Genomic DNA, 23,261 nt, shown 5'->3' with positions numbered 1-23,261 from the left:
GTACTTTAAATATGTATTAAAAGTTTATTACATCCACACTCCCAGGCAAAAAACACATATTTTACATCTTTCATAACTGAACTGTTTGCAGAGGGAAAACTGAAATCTAAAAGTTTGGTATAAAATGAGGGCACATGGTGTTTTCAAGGTCACAGTATTTTCCAAATATGCCACGGTGGCTTGGAATGAGATAATATTTAAGTTTCACAAGAAAGCCTTACTAACCTAATTAGACCGAGTTGTTCTGTTCTGCTTCTATTAAATTACACCAACAAGGACCTTACAGGCTGTTAAATGTCACAAACTAGACACAGCAAAGAACAACAAGAAGAATTTATTTAATTTTATGTTTATGCAGCATGAAGAGTTCAACACAGCATTTCATAGCAAACCTCTCTGAAAGACTTTGTTTACAACTTAACTAGTTAATTATGCAGAAATGTGCCTGAGCATTGTTTGTACTTGGATAAAGAATAGTTTGATCATCTGTTAGGTCTTATTAACACATAAATAAAACATAAAATTGAAAGTAAAATAAGCAATCTGTGCAGTAGTACAAAAAAGCAGAGAAAGTAGTAATAATAACAAACCTGAATATGTCTAACGGACTTAATTATCATTTTGATAATATGTGTATATTTTTTTATTAATGTGAATTTGGAGATTTTTCCTTTTCAGTCATGTTTTATTCTTAGGGTCGTTTCTAATATTCAACAAAATATTCTGTTGAACAAGCAAAAATGAAGATATCAGTTAGTTGCCGTCCAACTGCCCTTTATTGTGCCTTGTTTGTAAAACAGTCCAAGCTAATTAGGCAGGTGGATGTGTGCAAATGTGTTGGTTTTGGTGTCATGATTGGCCACTCCCAGTCCTGTCCATGTGTTCATGCTGTGTTTTGGTCTAGTCCACGTGTTTTCTTTGTTTTGGTTTAGTCCAGCCCCCTTGTTTCGTGACTCCACCCCTGATTGTCTCCACCTGTGTTTCCGCCTGTCCCTCGTTTACCCTCTTGTATTTTAGCTCTGTGTTTTCCCCTGTGTGGTTGCAGGTCTTTGTTTGCATGTATGCTTGATGCATAGATGCTTGTTGGATGTTTGTTCTGTTGGAACTGTTAGTCTGTTTTGTGGTTTTGTTACGTCTGACTCTCGGGCTCTTTGTGTTGGCTTTATGAAGCTGGACTGTCATGACCATGACGCTGGACTTACCCTCAATAAAAGTCACTTATCTCAGCGTATGCGTTCACTTCCTCGCTCCCCCACATTACATTTGGTGACAAACACAATACAGAACACGCAGTTTTTTGCAGCTTAGCTTCCATGGATTGTGTGGACTGATGAATAAATGATGCTTTGAAACTCTAGCCATGTTTACATACTAGATCAAACACTTTTTAATCTCAAAAAGGGAAAGCTTTATGTTCCATTATATGGGCCCTTAAAAATGGCTTGTCCTGATTAATGTTTGTGTTAAACAATTGCTTACCTTAAGTTGTAAATTGACTTGTGGTAAAAAAAAATCTGTATGTGATCCTGAATGAGAACCTGTTCATAATGTTTGTTGAGTGGAGACACTGATGAAAGGCAGTGAGTTCCCAGCAGGTCACACATTAAGTTGCGTTTAACAAGCCTGTCAGGATATCACTCAACATCTGCGTCAGCTAACTAATCACTATTCATGCTGTTGTTCTAACAAGACAGCTAATTAACATGTTCTCTGCAGGAGCAGAGTCTCTGTTGCTGTTTTAAACCTTCTTCACCCCCCCCCCTTCCTTCTTTCACTCCTTCTTTCCATGGACCTCTTGGATTCCCTCAAGATCTCAGGTGACACTCTCCTTCCCTTGCCTCTTTCACTCCTCACCCACCCTCGTCTGTCTTTCTTGAGGGAGGAGAGGACGTCAAGTGGGAGGGAAGGAGGGGGATAAAAGGAGATGGAGAATGAAAAGTGGACTGATCCACCGAGAGAGGTGACGAGAGAGTGGTCAGCATATGAAACATAAACATGCCTGAACCAAAGAAGCCAGGTAAGGGCATTCATTTACAGTCTTGACATCTTACTGTTTATATGAATATTTGTTTGTTGGTTTGTGGAGTAATGGTTAAGGTCTCTCAGTGAGTTGTTGTCACTGGCCAAAAAATGTTTAACTCCAAAAAAGTAACTTTACAGAAGAATGTAGAAGCGCTCTTAACATCCCATGTAAGTTAATGTAAAGAGACATTATTCCAAGTAACTTTGGAGCATTTCTGTTGGTCTGTTCATCTTGAAATCAGCTCACAGTATAAAGGGCAGCTCCTGTATTTGAATGATACCGAAACAATACAAATTGGAAGACGTGGACAAGCAGTGATGTATGACATGCTCTCTCATCTATCAAATGAATATTATTATTAATAATAATAACATCAACGTAACATTAAGCATTTGACAGATATTTTGCTGCTGCCTGACTTTTGGCTCACTATGAAGAGTCTTATACTGGCATTACTTATACATGATAAATGATATTCTGTTATTTTGCTCCCATTTAGATTAATGTATTTCCTCAAAAATTGAGTACTTTATTATAGTAATGTATAAATCTCCAAGCTGTTAGTTGCAGCTAGTTGAGTTTTTACAAATTGATTTATGTCCCCAACCTGTGACGTAGCATGAGTTGGAAGTATCTGACTAGTTTATGACAATATGCTACTCTAAGACATAAACTAGTTCAGATGTTTTTAATCTGATTTTAAAACACCTGTTGACCTTGCATTCCTATTATTCTTTACATAACCAGAGTTTAAGAGCTAAATAAGAAGGTGATCTTTTATAAACAGAGCTGTAAGTGATCCTGGGAGTTTGCTGTAAGCCTCCCTCAGCTGAGCGAAGCAGTCTTGATAGGCTATAGCACACCAAAAGATCAGTACGATATGCAGGAGCTTGACTATTAAGAGCTTGCTTTTCATAAGCAAGACCTTGTAAATGTGAGAACTTTATGGAACATCAGTGTAGACTTAATAAGAACAGAGTGATATGCTCAGATGTTCTTTTTCTAGTAGGAACATGGACTGTTGTGCTTTGAACCTGTTGGAGCCGGTATAGAATCAGCAGAACAACATTCTGTGTTTTACAAGTGATGAAACGTAGTCTCAGAGATTTTCTTTATATGGCTCCAAATGATAAGCATCTAGGGTTACACCAAGGCCCTTGACTAGTTTTTGGTTGTACAAGGAAACCATTTAGGTCAAGGTTAAAACCCTTTTTTAAATGGGTTTAGGTTCCAACAGCAGTGTTTTTTAAAATCAGAATTCAGCATGAGGAAGTTCTTGATCATCCAGACTTTCATGTCTTTAATTCAGCCTTAAGTTTTGTGTACTTGTGTTGCTGAATTTGGCAGAGCTTATAAGTGTGGATCTTCAGGAATAAAGTGATAGCCCACACTGTTTGTGAATTACACAACCCCAGGGTATGTAAAGAAAGGGAGAACACCAAGGGCCCTACAGCAGAGCTTTGTAGGATTCCGCTTGTTCTCTTCTACGCTGAGAAAACTCCATATTTACCCTAACAAATTGGAAGAAATCTGTCAAGTAATATCTGAACCAGGCAGGAACTTGGCTGTCTAAAGTGCAGATTTTTTTAAAGACCATAAAATATATGGTCAGTTGATTTTAAAGGTTGTACTATGCATGTACCATGTATCCAGCAGTACCACAAGAGAGACATTTCCACAGTCTGGAGCAAACAGAAAATAATTGACTATTTTAGCTGTTGCTGACTCTGTATTATATTTCTGAGATCCTGGCTAAAATAATCATGTTTGATACACTTAAAAAGAACCAAGCAGTCGGACAACTTTCTCCAAATCTTCAAAAAAAAGGAAGTGTTGGAATATGGTAAGATAAATGCAGAGGTCAGATGAATAAAGGTGTGGTTTCGGACAGAATAGTTTGACAATGGCTATGAATTTAGGGATAGAGGGATGAATTAATTATACTTTGTTTCAAAGAGTTTGTTCAAGAGTTTCAAATCACTGGCAAAAAAATTTGAGACCTAAATGGTATGAAATCAGCTATGCTTGTGGATGAGAACATCTAGCTACTAAACTCCTTGTGATCAAACCGAATTCTTCTGAAGTCAAAGATGCGTGTCATTCTTTCCCTCACTTTCTCACATAGATAGTATATAAGTAACTGTTGTGAACTGATGAAGTGGATCTCCTTCCCAGTCGCTGCTGTGACAAACCAGCTCAGCTTATATCGACATGATATTCAACTCATTAAGTAAATCGAATATAAATTGTACATGCAAAAAAAAAGAATATTCAAAATTTAAATATTCGCTTAAAATGTATGAAACAAACAATTTTGAAGTACAATAAAGTTAGACTGATTTCTCAGGCAGGATCAAGAAGATTCAGTACATGCTCAAACTTTTATTGTTATGTATATATTGTGTTGGTCAGGCAGGCTGGTGATGTTCTTTGGTAGACGAGAAAAGGTTTTTGCCTGCTCTGATTCACTTTTATCACCAGTTGAATATCTAATAATACACTGCTGTAAAATATGAGAGCTACAAAAATGCAGAGAGATCAAGTCATCAGTAAACCAAATGTTTACAAATGTCTGCTGTTAATGTCGTCAGATATTTATTGCCTGGGTGGCAGAGGCTCTGACATATGGCCTCTTGCTTTTCAGCGGTGAAGTCACATCCCCGTAAATTAAATGGCTGTGTGAAAGCTGAGAATGACAAGCTGAAAGTGTGAGGCATGGAGTGAGCCAGGTGTAGGAAACGTTAGCTAACATCTGGTATCACTCTGTCTCTCTTTACACTCACCTCCTGCTCAATTCCTGATTCTAGAACAGTAAATGACATAAACCTTTGATAAATTTGGAACAAATAAAACTTGGTTGTGGCGTTCATGATTACATAAATTATTAAAAAATGCTCCAGGAGCTGAAGAACTGTCTTTGCCTCAACAAGCTTAAGGTCTCCGCTCAGAACGGTAAAGCTGGAAATGCTTTATATGGCTGTTTGTTGGATGTGCCAGTTGTAGCTGTCATTTTCTCTTCATCACGTTTTGCTTTTCACCCAACCCCATGACCCACATTTGACCCTGTTTTGCGGAGCCCGGCAGCATGACATCATCAATATCATATCACTGCTGCTGTGCTGTCTCCTTCCTCTATCCCTCACGAAAACCACCTGCCTCATAAAGCCTCTTTCCCTCAAGGAGCTCAGATTAACAGTGTCTGCCTGGATCTCCGAGACCACGTTTTCTCCAGAAACTACACATCCAGAGCACAATTTCGGTCTTGAAGGAAGTGCTGAGGGCTTCTCAAGGATCACAAAACATTTGAAAAACATCCTGCAGCTAGAGAGTAGAGAAGGCTACTAAGGGGGACATTGATTGTCTGAAAGGTGGAGGTTTTAAAAAGCCACTCCAGCATGTGAAGGTTCATCAGTGAAAGTCACACCAACAGACTTCACATAAGTGGTATTAATGCCAGCATCTGATCAGTCATGGGACTTAGCCCAAACTTAGCAGTCACATTAGTGAAATACCTCTCATACAAAATGGATTAGCAGTTAAAGTAGAAAAAGAAATAAATAGATATTAAGTAAAGTAAGAAATACAACCGTATGTGATGCTCAGGACCCAATGAAAGAGGAGAAAAGCCTATTAACATTATTCTAGTTCTGCTGTGTTTGCAGTACTCTGTGTCAGGACGGGAGTATTTCCTTGGGTGATGAAATTTAGTTCACAAGCTGTGCAAGTCTATGTAAAGGAGACTCCGTATGTTCCTTTAATGCATATATATCTGTGCTGTGTTACAGAAATATTTACTTATTTCCCTACAATCTCTCTTTTTCTAACTAGCTCAAGTCCTACATCCCACCACGCATTTTACACAGTTTCGTGTTTTCTTATTCTGACACACCTGATCAGCTCCAAGAGGGCTTGATCATTAGCAGTGATGAAGAGCAGAAAAACACAAGGCAGGCTTTGTCTCAAGTGCTAGTGTGATAATATCATAATATCTTTCATTCTTAGATGTCTAGAATTAAGGACACTTACTAACCCCCTTAGTCTCTACCCTGAATTGGTTCAGTCACAACGTGTCTTTCAAATTCCTTGTGATATCTGAAAAGCAATGAGATTTCAACGCTTCCTTCAGGACCAACGAGTCATTCAGCCTTGCTCTTCTGCTTGTGTCTATGTCAAAATATGACAGCAATTCTCATGCTATTATAAGTGATATGGACTAGATGTTTACAATCTGCGGTTTTCTCAGAAATGCTCATTTCATTGAGCTATGAGTGAGAAATAATTAAACATAGGATGGTTAACCATATTGCAATAAATCCTGGTTTAATTAGATTTTAGTTTTACAGATATTGTGCGATTGCAAGGACACTGCGGGGTTGTGTCTACTATTTTCATATCCAGTGAAGCTATTCTTGCACACTTTGCACTGGATATGAACGCTGTTCATCATGATAGGGCCATGGCCTTCGGTTTCATAACGTATTTCGCATGGAGTGCATGTGGCATGGGACCGGATGAAAGAAATCTCAAGGACATGAATCATATTTGCTCAATTCCCTTTTTATGAAAGATGCATGGACCCAGATGTTAGTTTTCTGCTGGAGCTATGAGACCAACGTTGCCAGCAATCATTAGAAAGATTTGCTGAAAAGACTCAACTGACCTGTTGACTTAGAGTTTTTTTTCCTAGTAGCTAATATTCATTTCTTTTCCAAACTATTCCTTTAATACTTAATTCCTAATACTTTTTGTATTGTCTAGATACAGAAAACTACAGCATTCTCTTTTTTTCCCAAAACAGACTCCCCTTATGTGCAACAGTAAGTCTCTCAATCCCAGTATGTGTCTATAGCACTATATACCAGTATGTGTACGTGGCCCTGAAAAGCTGTAGCATCCGAGAGTGTCTTGCTGAGCAGACGTGTGTGTGTGTGTGTGTGTGTGCGTGTGTGCGTGTGTGTGTGTGCGTGTGTGTGGTGATCTCTCCTCACGAAGGGATCATAGTGTCAGGGAGCTGCTGAAAGTCTAACATCTTACCTCTGTGTTTGACAGGCCAGTGTTTCAGTGCCCCGTCTCAGGCTAGGCCGTGCTAACCTGCTTTTCTCATGACTCAGCACGGAAATTAATCATCACATACACACCCTATGAAGCAGTTGAAGTAAAACATAATATTGAAACCTGCTACCTTTTTCAACACAGTGACCCCTACTTCTCCTTCTCTCTCACCCGCTCACACACAGACACAGTGAAAAGGCCAGCAGCGTGTCTTACGGTCTCTTTTCCAGAGTGCCATCACCTCATGCCTTTGCCATCCCTGTGGCTCTGCTGGCATGCATCTACCCGTGACAAATTACAGACAGATGCACATCTTGGATATAGTTTGGAATTTGCCCATCAGCTTCAGCTGATCTTAATGGCCCTTTTATTGCATCGTATGATATTTCAGAAAGCAGACTTTAGAGATGTTTGTTGTTCAGTTTGATTTTGCTGGATGCACTGCTGGTGAATTCTGGTGGTGGATATAGGTTTCAATACACTGGCAGGTGCTGCTCATCCCAGTTTTCAATTTTATGTGTGCTTAGTTTTACAAAAATACTGAAGGGTCTCAATGTGATAGTAATATTTTTCACGTAGTACTTTTCAAGTGTGAATGCAGCATAAAGTGTTTCACAAAATTGTGCAAATTGAGGACATAAATGACAACAATGGGGAAAAAAGACTTGTTAAAACTGTTAAAAAAAAAGACAGACATCCTGTCAAACAGCTTTAATGACTGTTGTAGACAACAGTCACTTTTCAGACTGAGCAATATACTTTGTGTATAATCCGTTCCTGCATTTTATAGCACTTTATGCGCCCCCACCACCTCCCTTGTCTTCTCCCTTTGACGTTCATATTGGTGGTGTTTGTTGTGATCTGTACTTTTCTGTATCCAGTGTCCTCCTGTTGACACCCTTTGTTTTACCTCCATAATCCACATTTCGCCTATATTGTGTCCTCTCCTGCCCTTCATTGGGCATTAAATCTTTACAGTTTATTTGTCAGGTTCAAGCAGCATCATTGCTTATAGCAAAGAGAAACAGACTTAGCTGATGAGGACCTTCACAGACCTTTATTCTCTTCAACCTCGGCAACATATAAACACTGTTTGCTACCATTTTATAGAGTCCATATTGTGCATTGTTTGTATATTATTTTTTGTTGATGTGAGCTAATGACATTTGGTTGGTTTTATATACCAAAAATGTAATAATTAATGTTTACATTTCAATTTTACAGCCTCTCTTTACCTCTTTGAGTAAACAGGCTGTTTTTGTTATGGTTGACATGATTTGAACCAAAGTTTATTGTACTATCAAAACTATTTTCTATAAAAGTGAGGACAATTTTCTTTCTGATTGTATGAGCTTTTTAACTCTTAAGTTACAGTTATGGTCAGTGAAAAATTTTCGATGTTTCTCTAGTAGTTCATTGGAGAAATTGTGTGAAAAGTCAATACAGTGTTTAAATTGTAAATAAATTTAATCTCATACCGATGTGGAAATCGTATTTAATTATATTTGAAAAGTATAGCAAATGACATTAATAAGTCCAGACTGCTAAAGATTGTTATTGAGACTTGTTCCTGCTCTTTCAATCATTTTCAGTCATAGACTGGACATAGACAAGCGCTTCATTGATATTATCTTTCATTAGAATGGATTACTGTACTGCGGTTTCAGTAAACTAGCACTAATGAAACACACTATAAATTACATACTTGGAAATATAGACACTACAAATATAGACATCCTGCTTCATGATGGCTCAGACAGTGTAGTGCAAACACCATAAAATCAAGTAAATTAATATCTGCCGTGTTAAACCACAAACAGGACCTCATTTTTAACCCACACTCATTTCATATTTGGGAACTAAATTTCATAAACAACTTACATTATTTGGCTGATGCTCTTATCCAGAGTGACTTACAATTTGATCATTTTACAGAAGTAGGTGAAAGCGGTGTTAGGAGTCTTGCCCAAGGACTCTTATTGGTATAGTGTAGGGTGCTGACCCAGGTGGGGGATTGAACCCCAGTCTACAGCGTAGAAGGCAGAGGTGTTACCCACTACACTACCCAACTTAATTGCATATCTGGTTTCTGTGCAGAAGGAAGGTGAATAATAGCTAGAAGAACAGCTTGAGTGTTCTTCCTCCAAGTGTTGTCGTCATGAAGGAGTGAAATTTAAGCTATGGATCCCAGCCAGATCCCACCGCAAGCATGGATGCTGTTAGCCACACATAAGGGGATTAAAAATAGCAGTACTGGAGATCTTCAGCTGAATGAAGATTGCGAAATACTTTTTTGCTTTGAGTGCTTTAGGATGGTGTCTAGTACTCCAGTTGGCAAATGTTTCATTTACATTTACATTTACAGCATTTAGCAGACGAGACTAGAGAAAGTATCTTTGCTAGTTACCAATAGCTTAGAGAAAAAGACGGTCCTGAGCTCAGATACTGCTAGAAACAAAATGTCACTGCAGACACCGAGAGAAAAAGAACCAGAGTTGAACGCAGAACTCTGTGCCATTCAATGCAATACAATAACAATAAGATACAATACAATAAATAAAATAAGTGCAGCTTATAATTCAATGCTCATTCAAGTGCTGTGTAAAGAGATGAGTCTTCAGTCTGCGTTTGAAGACGCAAAAGACTCTGCTGTTCGGACAGCCGGGGGGGTTCATTCCACCACCTGGGCGCCAGTACAGAGAACATTCTCGACGCTTGTCTTCCGTGCACCTTGAAGGATGGCGGGTCAAGCCGAGCTGTACTCGAAGCTCGAAGGGCTCGTGGTACAGTTCAAGATTTCACCATTGCCATCAAGTAGGTAGGGGCTGGTCCATTTTTGGCTTTGTAGGCAAGCATTAGGGTTTTAAATCTGATGCGTGCAGCTACAGGAAGCCAGTGAAGGGAGCGCAGCAATTTCTCAGTTTCCAACTGAGACTTTTTTTTGAGGTGGAACTGATGGTAGAGCTTTCCAGGTTGACTAGAGCAGATATGCCTTAGACTTCTACAGTTGTTTTAGTTGTTTTGCTCTACTATTTTAATGCAATTATGTAGTTATATAATTAAGTGATTAGAACTTCAGACATAAAATAAAATAACATTCTTAACTGTTAGGGTTTCTATTTGTTTCAATGTCAAAAATGTACAGATATGTCAAATGTAATAAACAAACAAATAAAAATAAAAGACTTTATGCAGTACACTGACTTTTGCTCCAAATTGCACACACACACATTACAGAATAAAAATAGTTGTGAATCTATGTCGTCTTCAATTCGTTGCGATTATACAGGCATCACATTACAGTTCCTATTACTGAAGTAGATCTCATGTTTTCTTCTAAGAAGGCAACAAAGGTCAGTTCTAATTAGTATGGCAGTTATTTAGAGTATCATCCAGACCCACCCTTCTCAACAGGCCTGCAATTTTTTATATACACGAAACTCATTACATACAATATTTCCAAAAGTATTCGGTCGTCTGGCTTCACATGCATATGAACTTGAGTGACGTCCCATTCTTAATCCATAGGGTTTAATATGATGTCGGCCCACCCTTTGCTGCTATGACAGCTTCATCTCTTCTGGGAAGGCTTTCCACAAGGTTTAGGAGTGTTAATGGGAATTTTTGACCATTCATCAAGGAGCGCATTTGTGAGGTCAGACACTGATGTTGGACGAGAGGCCTGGCTCACAGTCTCTGCTCTAATTCATCCCAAAGGTGTTCTATTGAGTTGAGGTCAGGACTCTGTGCAGGCCAGTCAAGTTCTTCCACACCAAACTCGCTCATCCATGTCTTTATGGACCTTGCTTTGTGCACCGGTGTGCAGTCATGTTGGAACACGAAGGGGGCCACCCCAAACTGTTCCCACAAAGTTAGGAGCATGAGATTGTCCAAAATCTCTTGGTGCTGAAATATTAAGAGTTCCTTTCACTGGAACTAAGGGGCCGAGCCCAACTCCTGAAAAACAACCCCACACCATAATCCCCCCTCTACCAAACTTTACACTTGACACAATGCAGTCAGACAAGTACCGTTCTCCTGACAACCGCCAAACCCAGATTCATCCATTGGGTTTTCAGATGGAGAAGCATGACTGGTCACTCCAGAGAACACGTCTCCACTGCTCTAGAATCCAGTGGCGGCGCTTTACACCACTGCATTCAACGATTTGCATTGTGCTTGGTGATGTAAGGCTTGGATGCAGCTGCTCGGCCATGGAAACCCATTCCATGAAGCTCTCTACACACTGTTCTTGAGCTCAGCATCTGCTGACCTTGCGCTGTCATTTTAAATGGCCCACTGCTTCATTGCTGAGTTGCTGTCATTCCCAATCACTTCAACTTTGTTATAATACCACTGACAGTTGACTGTGGAATATTTAGTAGTGAGGAAATTTCATGACTGGACTTGTCTGCAGGCCTAGGGGCTTGGTTTTACACACCTGTTACCATGGAAGTGATTGGAACACCTGAATTCAATGATTTGGATGGGTAAGTGAATACTGTATCTTCAGTGGCCCACAAATTATTGCCACATATATATAAATAAAAATGTGTGTGTGTGTGTGTGTGTATTTTGTGTTTTAACTATGAGTCTTAATTATCTGGAATTAAAATCTGAGTACTGTAACAAAGGAGAACCTCATTAGTGTTATCAGCCTTTTAACACCCTGTCAGACCTTCATATGTGTGTACATGTTTATGTGTGCGTGATGCTGTGTAGAGCAGGTCCGTGCAGACCACCCGCTCACACACATGACAGCATGCAATGGATACCTATCAGCATTCACATGTGGTGGTAGACGCAGGCAGACACATTAAGTAATATAGAGCCATACACCCAAGAGACCAGAGACCCCTACCACCAGTTAACACATCCAGCCTAGGTGGCCAGACACGATAAAGCACTTTTTCCAATTACACTGCCTGTCAGAAGTGAAGATATGTGTAAGAATTCCTCGCCTTCTTTTAAATTTGAAGTTTCTCACTTTTCAATATAGTAAGAAAAAATGACCTGCAAAATTCTTTCAGTATATTTACCTTAGGTACTGAACTTCATGTTCATCAAAGTGTCCTTTTTTGGTGAGAACAGCAGGTTTTTTTTGCAATCCAAGGCACATACTGAAGTCTTTTGGCCTAAAAGACTGTTTAGAAAAACTAGGTGTTCCCATATTTTTGATTGCGGGAAGAGACATTGCTTAAGTATAATTAAATATGTTTACCTAAAAATACTAACATGATCAACAGCAATATTTGATCATTATCTAATCCATATGTCAGTGTTTGCAGAACAATGACACAATCTAATTCTTAAATGTTATAAAAAAACTGAAAAATGTGAGTATTTTGAAAAGCTAGGTGTAACCAAACTATTGATGAACAGTCTCTTTAGTTTCTCAAAAGCTCATGAGTGTGACGTCTATAAAGAGTGTCAAAAAGTGGTCTATAATTATCATTTCTGAGCTTTGCTTCTGAGTAAAAGGTGTTCAGATCAAATTGGTGCTGGTTTGGCCATTAATTGGGAAGAATGATGAATGTCCATGTGTTTTAGGGAGAGCTGGAATTGGAGATAATTGATAGAAGCTTTGAAGCGTCTGAGTGTGTGAAACCAGCCTACTTTAACCAGAGAGCACTGGGAAGAGGAATAAATGTCACAGGAGATTAACAAGAGATGAACATTCCTAAGAGTTTAAAACGAGAGAGCTTTGTCAGCAAAGCTGAAGAAACTAAAGGAAGGCCTCAGGCTAAATTGACTGTCGAATGTTGAGTGGAGCCTTCCGATGCTTCCAGAAGCTCATATAAAATTGAGATGTCATTTTATATTTCTTAAAGCTTCCTTTCTTCAATTCTGAGCATTAAAATAGCAGTCTGATCAGGTGATCAGAAAGGGTAACGTCTTTAATGCAGTAATGGATATTGAGGCCAAGATGTGCAATTAGGCTCCAAGTTGGGGTCTAAAAAGGATATGGAGAAAATGACATTGTAGGTCTATTTATAGATAGATCTGAAAATAGTGACGCATAAAGGAAAGGGTGTAATTTTGGTTTCAGAAGTGTGGGGGTGCGCTAGGAAGCTGCCGCTGTTGCTGTTAACTCCAGTTAACACCAGCTAACCAGTCGTCCCATTTCAGTATTTAGCTGGCAAATGCATTGCTAGAAAACTGTAACATTGTTGAAGTTGAAGTGATCTTTCTTTTTCTATTCAATGTCTTGAGTATTGTTCATTTCATTTATTTTAATGTGCTCTTCTCAGAAATTATTAGTAGTATAACAGTTGAAATGGGTGAAGTGTAACCATGTAAATCGCTGTAGTGTTACCATGGAAACAGGCATATCGCACTAGGTATAGTGTAACAATGGAAACGGATGTATCCCACTAATCCATGAATCAGTGGTGTATTTATACTCCAAATTTACAATATACTCCAAATATACACTAAACTTCAGCCTGTTTATTGGATTTCTCCTACAGAGAATGGCAATTGAGGGCAGGGCAGTAAAGAGTGGACCTGCCCTTCCACTAGTTTTGCTTTAAACTTTGAAAGTGGGGACACAAGAAGTGAATGTTGAAAAGCTGGTGAAAGCCACGCTCATATGAAAGGATAATTATAGAGATGAACGCACTATTTTAGTAGCAGACAGGCATTAAGCTGAGGAGCCTGGGTCTCATTTGCGCTTTTCTCAAGTGATATTGATGAAATAAACCCCAGATATCTGACCCGTTCGCCTCATGATTCCAAATGCCTGCGATAAAAGCGGTCACCATGATCTCTTTCTCTCGCTTTCTCTCTGCCTCTCTCTCACGCTGGCTCACTCTCTTATGAATTCATATAGAAGGGAATGTGAAGGAGAGTTCAGAGTTACTGGGAGAGTAGGGTTAGATACAAATTGTCATTTGACACTTTGCCCTCAAACTGGCTGTAAGGCTACAGACAGCACAGTCTAGTATGGCTGTGGAATGAGTAACTAATGCTTAAAAAAAGCTGATTTTAAGAACAAATTGAGATCTCTCTTAAAATGCTGTATAAATAGCTGTGGTATCATTAATATTATTTTATTAACCTAATTAGCAACAGCTAAGCCTCTTGTTTGAGTTATTACTGAATGTGGTGTGTAAATGTATGCATGTGTGTCTAAGTGCAGTGTCAAAAGAGAGAGCGTCTATGAGACGGGCCATGAGTTGCTTGATCAAGACAGTGCTGACACCTCGTAACCAGAGACATCCCAGTAGTATGAGCCTGGAGTTTAGGGTCAGGCAAAATCCAGTCCAGCCACATTGTCTGCAGCCTTATAGTGTCAGTCCAATTTAGGCACGTCTCTTGGGGTTCTCATTGTGCTGAACTGGCTTTTGTAATTCAAGATGTTTTGAGGAAACTAAATCTGTCTACATGTAAGAAGTGGAGAAACTTCTGGATGGTTAATGCTCTCATCTGTGTGTGTGTGTGTGTGTGTGTGTGTGTGTGTGTGTGTGTGTGTGTGTGTGTGTGATGAGAGTGGTTATGATGGGGATATCAGTTTCCCTGGTGCTTGAGCTCAGTAGATTGAGGGAGAATAAGACTAAAAATGATCTGGGCACATATCCATCCTGTCAAGCATTTTTTTTAAAGAATTGACTCCACTCAAGATAGTCACCCCACTTTATCAGGAACCCCTTCCTTGTAACACCACCTAGCCCATCTGTGGATGCACAAGTTGGCAGCTATTCAATAACCCATCACCAGTAGTCAGTTTCTGACCACATCTGCACTTGGCTGGATATTTTTGCTTGGTAGAACACTCTCAACCTAGCAGTGATACTGACCTGTAGCTGATACACTGGTACATGTGCTGCACACACTACACTGTCACTACCATGTGATGAGTGGCCCACCACCCAAATATTATCTTGTAGTAGTGGCCCTGTGGTCAAAAACTGACCAATGATCAATGGAACAGAGGGGGTCGGATTACGTATCAACAGATGGGCTACAATCAGTAGTCAGTAAGTAAGTGTGTTCAATCGGTTTAAGTGCTAGGTGGCAATATATATTTGTCTTTAAATTACTGTGGTTTTGTTTACCCAATAAATCTGTGTATGTATAGTCCAGTGACCCGATGTGAACTCCTTTTATGGGTGAAGGAACAGTGCCAGTGTCCTAAAAGCTTGGAGGAGGGGAAGTATTCACGCCTCGCCGGGACTGTAGCCCTCCCCACTCCCACAAGACCTCAAGCCACAGGAGAACCAAACCCAGCAGTGCTTAAGATCCCGTTAGCAGAATATACTTTGAAAGGCAAACCTTTTCCAAAATAGAGGTGTCGGCCCTTCAGTATGCCTCCACCAGCTACATCCTCAGGGTCAAGCAACCTGACCCCAGAGGCCAAGGCCAAGTGCAGTGTCTCAAATCCTCAGAGAAACACTGGGTTTAGAATTGTGTTTAAAATAGCCTACTATATACTGCTCATGTACTAATTCTGCCCAAAAGTAGTAGATATAATGCAGTAGATGACCAACATGAACTTGCCCAGTACACCAATGATACCTTTATAGCATACTATTCTGGACAAATGCTCCAGTATACAGCCAGAGGTATCTATGTGATATACCGCATCCCAAAATGCAGCACAGTGATTTCAGTAAGATGCAACCACTGACATTGCTGCCTAGTTAGCCCCATAAGATTGAATAGCCCTGGATTCAGCCTTATATGGACCCATAAGTGACAAAAAATGTCTTTGTCCAAACGCTGCTGCACTCATTGCAATGCTGAAGCTCCATCAGCTTTCCCTGTTGGTCTTGAGGTGGGTTTGCTTACTTCATCTATTTATTAGTGTTAATTTATTGCATAGGTAATGTTGATAAAGCCATAACTTGCTGAAGTTTGTCTCAGTTGAACAATCTAAACAGCAAAGCTTTTTACTCTCATGTGTCACATTATTCTGTTGGTCTAGCTCTGTTACCAACTATGAAAGTAACCAAATGAAATGACTGATCTTTTAGCAACTGTAGGTAAACAGGTTTCATTGAAAACTACCCATGTTTACCACACAGAGAAATGTGTGCTGCTGAAGAGCTGAAAAGCAGTTGCTAAGTAGTGAACGGAGGACTAAGGAAAAGGAGGCGGGTCTTGAACCTGGGTCTTTCTCTCTGTGGGTTGGCAGGTTACACCTGCTACTAGGTGGAGCTGGGGTCCACGGTCATTAGTGAGCTTTAGTGATAGTATAGAATAGTTTAGAATAAAACCAGAGTATATTGAGTATATATGTGAGGCCCAAAGCTTTTCAGACCACAATGCTAAAGCACCATACACGATACAGCATAAGCTGTGTGTTTCATATGCTCTCTAACATTTCACTCAAATATATTTTAAGAATGACATTATTTCTGCCATTCCATGTCTACATCAAGTGTTTTCATGTGTTTTCTTTCACCTTAAATACAATTGACTTTTTTCACTGGGGCTTGGGCTCTAAAATACTGTGGGTAATTCCTAAATAATCGTGTTTTTACTCTGTTTGCACTGGGAGAAATATGTTTATTCCTCTACAGTATATTTAAAAGGGTGAACCTAAGTGCAATGGTGTCTTGCATTATTGCTTGGAGAGGAATCTCAAATTTTGTTTATTATTTAGTTATAGATATGCAGTCTGCAAGTAATGCAAGTTTCAGAGAGATTCTTTATTGTCTAGTTGATGTGGGTTTGGTGTGTCTATAGTGATGTAAAATAAATTAGAAAACTGTGTCTGTCTATGTTCCATTTTATTTTTGTTATACAAGCATCTCAACTGCTTTACCAATATTGTATCTGTTCACCTTTTTTAGGTCCTAAGAAAGAGGCAGCGCCCCCTGCTGGTGAGTAACTGCACATGACATTCAAACATGAAAGTATTCCAACTGAATAGGAACTTTGTTTAGTCTCTTCCCTTTTTCTCTTCTCTTTTTTTTACCTTCTTTGGTTCTTCTTGTCAAGGTGAAACTGTAGCAGGATTATGTATGTATTTAATCCAAGCAAAGACAATGACAGTTGAAATAACTTCATCGTTCAAAGATTATTCATTTAAAAAGTGTGAAATATTTTGGAACCCTTGAACACACACACACACACACACACACACACACGCACACACACACACACACACACACACACACACACACACACACACACACAGTTTATCTTCTGTTTCTTGATTCTCCTATTTGCTTTCATATTATTGGTGGTTATATATATAATATATGTAGATATTTCGCTCTTGTCGGAACAAAACTTCCATTTTTTGACATTTTCACTTTTTGATATAATTTGAAAATGCGGTTGTTTTCTACATCATGTGTAACGATAACGTGTAATGATCACGTGTAATGATGACTGAACCAAAAGACTTACATTAAAAGCACAGTAAGTTTGTTCTTTCTCCTGTAAAGATGCCGTTTTGGAGATCTGAGGTTTTGCTCCGACAGCAGCAATACATAAGAACAGTGAGTGTGATTACTGAGAATTTAAGGGAATAATAAACAGTACGATGCAAACGTCTGAGGTGTCTGAGAAAATGTTATGTAACGCTATTTATCCAGACAGTAAGTATTCTAGCATTAGAATAAATACAAATAAGCGATCCATTGTGATTGTTCTATATATGAATGTGTTACTTTAACCATTTCCAAAACTCTCCTTGAGGATGTTCAATACCAAGCCTGTCTAATCAGTTCTTCATTAAATGAAATCAGGTGTATTTTTCTAACCTACATATTCATAACACAACTTTAATGAAAAGAGCGCATTCCTGTTACGCTCGACTGTGCTTACCTTGGCTTATGTATTTATTATTTAATTGTATTTATTCTAATGTCATATTGTTTTCATAGACAGAACATCTCTCCAGAGAAATAGTTTTAAACAATTTTTATCGCTGCTTCAAACTGCTCTGTGTATTTGACAGCGGAAGAAGTTGAATGTTTGTGAATTTCTGTGTTTTGTGAAAAGGTATCTATAAATATCGCTGCTGTCAAAACAAAACTCTGTATCTATTTTTCATTTTTCCATCATTTTTCAGTTCTTTCTGTTGTCCTTGACATTGTGTGTAAATGTATTGATGAATAGACTAAAAGAAGTTACTAACAAAATTACTTGGAAAGATGCCTGGTTCCATTGACATACATTAAAAGAGATACAAGGTTTTGTTCAGCGATACAGTTAAAACATAAATGTAAGAGAGTGTGTGTGGTTTAGTGAAATTGCCAGTTCACACTTGTACAAGCTGCATACCATGTTGTAGAAGGTTACAGAGTCTGATCTTCAGTGTTGTGCTATTAAACTGTAAATCTTTTGTACAAGTTAGTCGATGTAAAGTGTATGCATGTGTGTAGGGGTTTCTATGTGGATTATTATGTTTTAATGAATGTCATTTATTTCATTTTTTTATTTCGTTGTTGCTATGATGTCATGAAAACCAGTGCATTTGCAAAAATCTACCTGTTCAGTTTACAGAACTTTAGCTCTGCCTGTTCACAATGAAGTAGAAATGTCTGAGCCAGAGTTCATTTTTTAGGCACAATACAGAGCAGCTAATCAAAAGAGAGCACATTTATATATTGGTCTGACCACAGCCTGTGCTACCCCACTATCATGAAGTACGCTTGGGTCAGGCTTGAGGGTGACAGCAGCCAGGTCTCTTTATTTTCACTCCCAACAAACAACTAAAATTGAGCACCTCTCTGTGACTACTAGATTTAGAAGTTGAGCATTTTACCTCATCCTTCTTTCACTCGCTTCTGCTCCTTGCAGCTCTTTGGCTCTGCCACTGGAATTGAATGTGAGGCATAGTAAAGCGAGGCGGGGCCCAGGAGGCGGGGCCCAGGAGGCGGGGCTCGGGACTTGACCGCCATCCACCACTTCTTAGCAGATGTCATCCTCTCCCCACTGTCCTTGCGTTGTTTTGTCTGTGCTCTGGGTTTTGGCCTCTCCTGCCTGCCCTCATGGCCATCCTCAAGGCACGGGGAACAGGCGCATAGCACATAGCCTTAAAGCAGAGTATCAAAAAGAGCTTGCTTAACTCTAAAGGATAAAGAGAAGTTAGTAAATGATATAATAAAAAATAAATTACAACTTTTTTTGGTACATAAACCCACACAAATGTCATAAGTAGACCTTGAAGAAGAATACAGGATTTGGGCCCTTGGTTTTGGTCTCTTTAGCCCTATTCAGACAGGATTAGTTCTACATGAGAAGGTGAGGTAATGTTAGTTTTACTGGAGTTTTTCAGTTATTGAATCCCATCTGAATGCACCATATCAGTCAGATTCTGCCACCATTTGCCTTCTTTAAAATGAGCCGTAGAAAAAAACTTAAGCTGTATTAATCCTGTGTGAATCAACATGTCGGCAAAATATCTATTGTGTCCTGTCAACAAGGAGTTTGGAGGCACTCGAAGTGTTTGCGTTTTGCGGTGTTGTTTATTCTCAGTTGTGTAGGTGGGGAGACGAAAGCTCTGTAGACACTATCTGGATTTAAACATGAGCAACTTTATTTCGATTTAAAAGATAGCGCTGTGGCCCTGTTGCAGAGTCCCAGAAGCCAATGTGGGATCTCTTCCAAGTCCGAGATGGTTCAGCTTTTTTAAACTGAGTGTGCGCACACACATAACGTACACACATAACGTACACACATAACGTACACACATAACGTACACACATAACGCACACACATAACGTACACACATAACGTACACACATAACGCACATCCATACATTCACATAAGAAAACATCTGGAAAAGCTTATTCTAATGCTTAAGAGAAAACAAGGGGCCCAACTCTCCCTTGGGACTTATAGCTGCAAACCTGGGCCCCCTTCATGCCATTCTATGAATGGGAGTCCCTCTCTTGTGGGAGAAGGGTGACGTGAGGCTCTCAACAGAACACACAGAAAATCGGACGTTACGTATGGAATGACAGATAAAAATATAAAGAAAAACATGAATATTGCAATATAACAATAAAACAAATACAAGATAAGTGTAAATACGCCTCAGTGGTAAAGCTGCTTTGTAACGCTACTGCCGTGTCTCAAATGTACAACTCAGAACATGTAAAAATGACATGAAAGCTTTTTGATTTTATTTGGTGAAGTTGACTGTCATGAATTCCCAAGCTAACGGCAATGATGATTACACTTCGGACTACAAGGCCGATGGTTAAGGTGGACCAAATAACGACCAAATTATTGTTTTCACTTGTTTTCTGTTCTTTTCTTGAGGGAAAGCTTCTGTGTGTGTGCGGTCTATATATGTGAGTGTGGCGCACAGACTGTACAGTAATCCTGCCGTGTTTGGTGTTTGTACTGTGTAGTATTTGTGAATCCTCTGCACGTGAATGTCATCACAAATGTGTGTAGTGTGTAGCCTTTCGTGCAGTTTTTCTTTCCAGTTGAAAAGGTGAAAGGTCAGAATCTCCTTTGTGTGATTTAACCGTTTTCTGTTCGCTGATTAACTTGACCTGTCCGCTTGTTGTTGTTTCTTTTCATGCAGAGGAGGATGAGGGGCGAGATGGTAAGGAAAAGAAACGGTCAACACGCCTCCCTCCGTGTGTTTGCGTATGTGTGTACGTTTGTGTGGTATGTTTATGCTGATCAGCCGCTCACAAGTATGAGCGTGCACGTCACTCTGAGCTGTCGGTCACTGGCTCTGGAGGTGGATCTGCATGTCCATCCCAGCTGTTCTGACTGGCCAGATGGAGACGGAAACATCAAATAAACATCTTGCGAAATCATGGATTGCTCTGGCAAAGGCCCTTTTATTTTTTTACTTTATATTTAACACCTGTATGTGAGTCCCAAGTTCGGTTCCTCACTCTCAAAACCACCAAATGCAGATGTTAGTTTTATAATAATTACCGAATCATTTGAATTGGTTAGCAAAAAATAAGCAAATATCAAGCCTGGAATTCAAATAGTTAAAGAAATGATTGTTTATGGCAACAGAAAGTCACAGTAGGTATTTAGAATAATGAGAGTTTAAAGCTGATGAAAGTTTTAATGGTGGACTACATTGTGTTTGGAGATGCATTGCAGAGGGGAGGATGTGATAATAGTGGTTTTGAATCATTTTTATTAGATTTTATTAGACAAAAGTGGCAAAATATGTTCTTTGATGATGAATCTACTTAAATGTTGTGAGTATACGTCAGTGTTTCTATGTTTGCTAACATATTACAAACATTCTCAACCCCAGTCCTGAGGACATCCTGCCCTGTGCGTTTCTGTGAAGTGAAAATCAGAACATCCTCAGGACAGAAATCCTTTGATCTACAGTACCAGTCAAAACTTTGGAAATGTCTGATTGAATATGAAGTTTTTCATTATCTTAATCTAAAATCTTGTGCTGAAATGCTTGAAATGTATTTCTAAGACAAACATGACACAAAATAGTGAAGGTGATATCTGTGTAGAATTTTATTTCCCAAGCAAAATTAAGTTTTTCAAATGTGCTTGTAACAAATAGATTCTAAAGCAGTAAGGTCTTAACATACACTGTATTTCCAAAAGTATTCACTCACCCATCCAAAACATTGAATTCTGGTGTTCCAGTCACTTCCATGGTCACAGGTGTATTAAACCAAGCACCTAGGCCTGCAGACTGCTTCTACAAACATTAGTGAAAGAATGGGTCACTCTCAGGAGCTCAGTGAATTCCAGCATGGTACCGTGATCGGATACCACCTGTTCAAGAAGTCCAGTCATGAAATTTCCTCACTACTAAATATTCCACAGTCAACTGTCAGTGGTATTATAACAAAGTGGTAGGCCACGTAAAATGACAGCATGGGGTCAGCGGATGCTGAGGAGTATAGTGGTCACTAACTTTCTGCAGAGTTAATCACTACAGACCTCCAAACTTCATGTGGCCTTCAGATTTGTTCAAGAACAGCGTAGAGAGCTTCATGGAATGGGTTTCCATGGCCGAGCAGCTGCACCCGAGTCTTACATCATCAAGTGCAATGCAAAGTTTTGAACGCAGTGGCGTAAAGCTCTAGGAGTGGAGAATCTAGAGCAGTGGAGACGTGTTCTCTGGAATGATGAATCACACTTCTCCGTCTGGCAATCCGAAGGACGAGTCTGGGTTTGGCGGTTGCCAGGAGAACGGTACTTGTCAGACTGCATTGTGTCAAGTGTAAAGTTTGGTGGAGGGGGGATTATGGTGTGGGGCTGTTTTTCAGGAGTTGGGCTTAGTTCCAGTGAAAGGAACTCTTAATGCTTCAGCAGACCAAGAGATTTTGAACAATTTCATGCTCCCAACTTTGTGGCAGCGGTTTGGAGACGGCCCCTTCCTGTTCCAACTGTGCACCAGTGCACAAAGCAAGATCCATAAAGACATGGATGAGCGAGTTTGGTGTGGAAGAACTTGACTGGCCTGCACAGAGTCCTGACCTAAACCTAAGAGAACATCTTTGGGATGAATTAGACCGGAGACTGCGAGCCAGGCCTTCTCGTCCAACATCAGCATCTTACCTCACAAATGCGCTTCTGGAAAAAAGGTCAGAAATTCCCATAAACACTCCTAAACCTTGTGGAAAGCCTTTCCAGAAGAGTTGAAGCTGCTATAGTAGCAAAGGGTGGGCCGACATCATATTAAACCCTATGGATTAAGAATGGGATGTCACTAAAGTTTATACGCGTGTGAAGGCAGTTGAGTAAATCCTTTTGGAAATATAGGGTACATGCATCATCAGTCCTGTTGGAAAAGCATCTCGGGTGGCTCCTCATGAAGCTCATGAATGCCAAGAATGTGCAAAACAGTATCAACACAGAGGGCTTTACTTTTGAATGATCTTACACAGAAGATCTGATTTGTTTAACACTCCTTTACATAAATGTGTGATGTCTTTACTGTTGGTAAAAGGTAAAAGAAGGAAACCCCCTTCGATGAGTGTATGGCAAACTTTTGACTGGTACTGTACATGATGCACATTATGTAACTCTTCATATTGCAAGTGTTCAAGTCTCAGGTTTGATAATTATTTTGCAGGAATTAGTCATTTCCATGACATCTTGGAGGTTTTGTGGTCCAGCTGACTTTCCCAGTGATGTACACTAGATAAAGCATTAATATTAGCCAGATTTTGTTTATTAGCCAGGCTTCTGGACTGTGCTGCAAGAAATGCCTGACCTCAGATTACCGCCAGTTCAAGAAGATTTTCACGGCCAGCAGAGGTTTTGCAT

The 23,261-nt window shown here is 39.6% G+C and overlaps 1 protein-coding gene across 2 annotated transcripts in view; it reads left to right on the top strand.

Moving 5' to 3' along the window:
* Window positions 1–1,934: 1,934 nt before the first annotated feature.
* Window positions 1,935–23,261, top strand: part of mybpc2a (myosin binding protein Ca) — a 57,242-nt gene continuing 35,915 nt past the window's right edge. For both annotated transcript variants that reach the window (XM_017710369.2, XM_017710368.2), the window contains exons 1-2: window positions 1,935–2,017; window positions 16,873–16,902. In XM_017710369.2, the coding sequence (XP_017565858.1) occupies window positions 1,996–2,017; window positions 16,873–16,902 (52 nt within the window). In that variant the 5' untranslated portion in view covers window positions 1,935–1,995. The remainder of the gene's footprint in view (window positions 2,018–16,872; window positions 16,903–23,261) is intronic.

This window comes from Pygocentrus nattereri, chromosome 14, assembly GCF_015220715.1.
Source record: "Pygocentrus nattereri isolate fPygNat1 chromosome 14, fPygNat1.pri, whole genome shotgun sequence".
NCBI lineage: Eukaryota > Metazoa > Chordata > Actinopteri > Characiformes > Serrasalmidae > Pygocentrus > Pygocentrus nattereri.
Note: the sequence above shows the minus strand (reverse complement) of the source record. Positions and strands in the feature narration are given on the sequence as shown.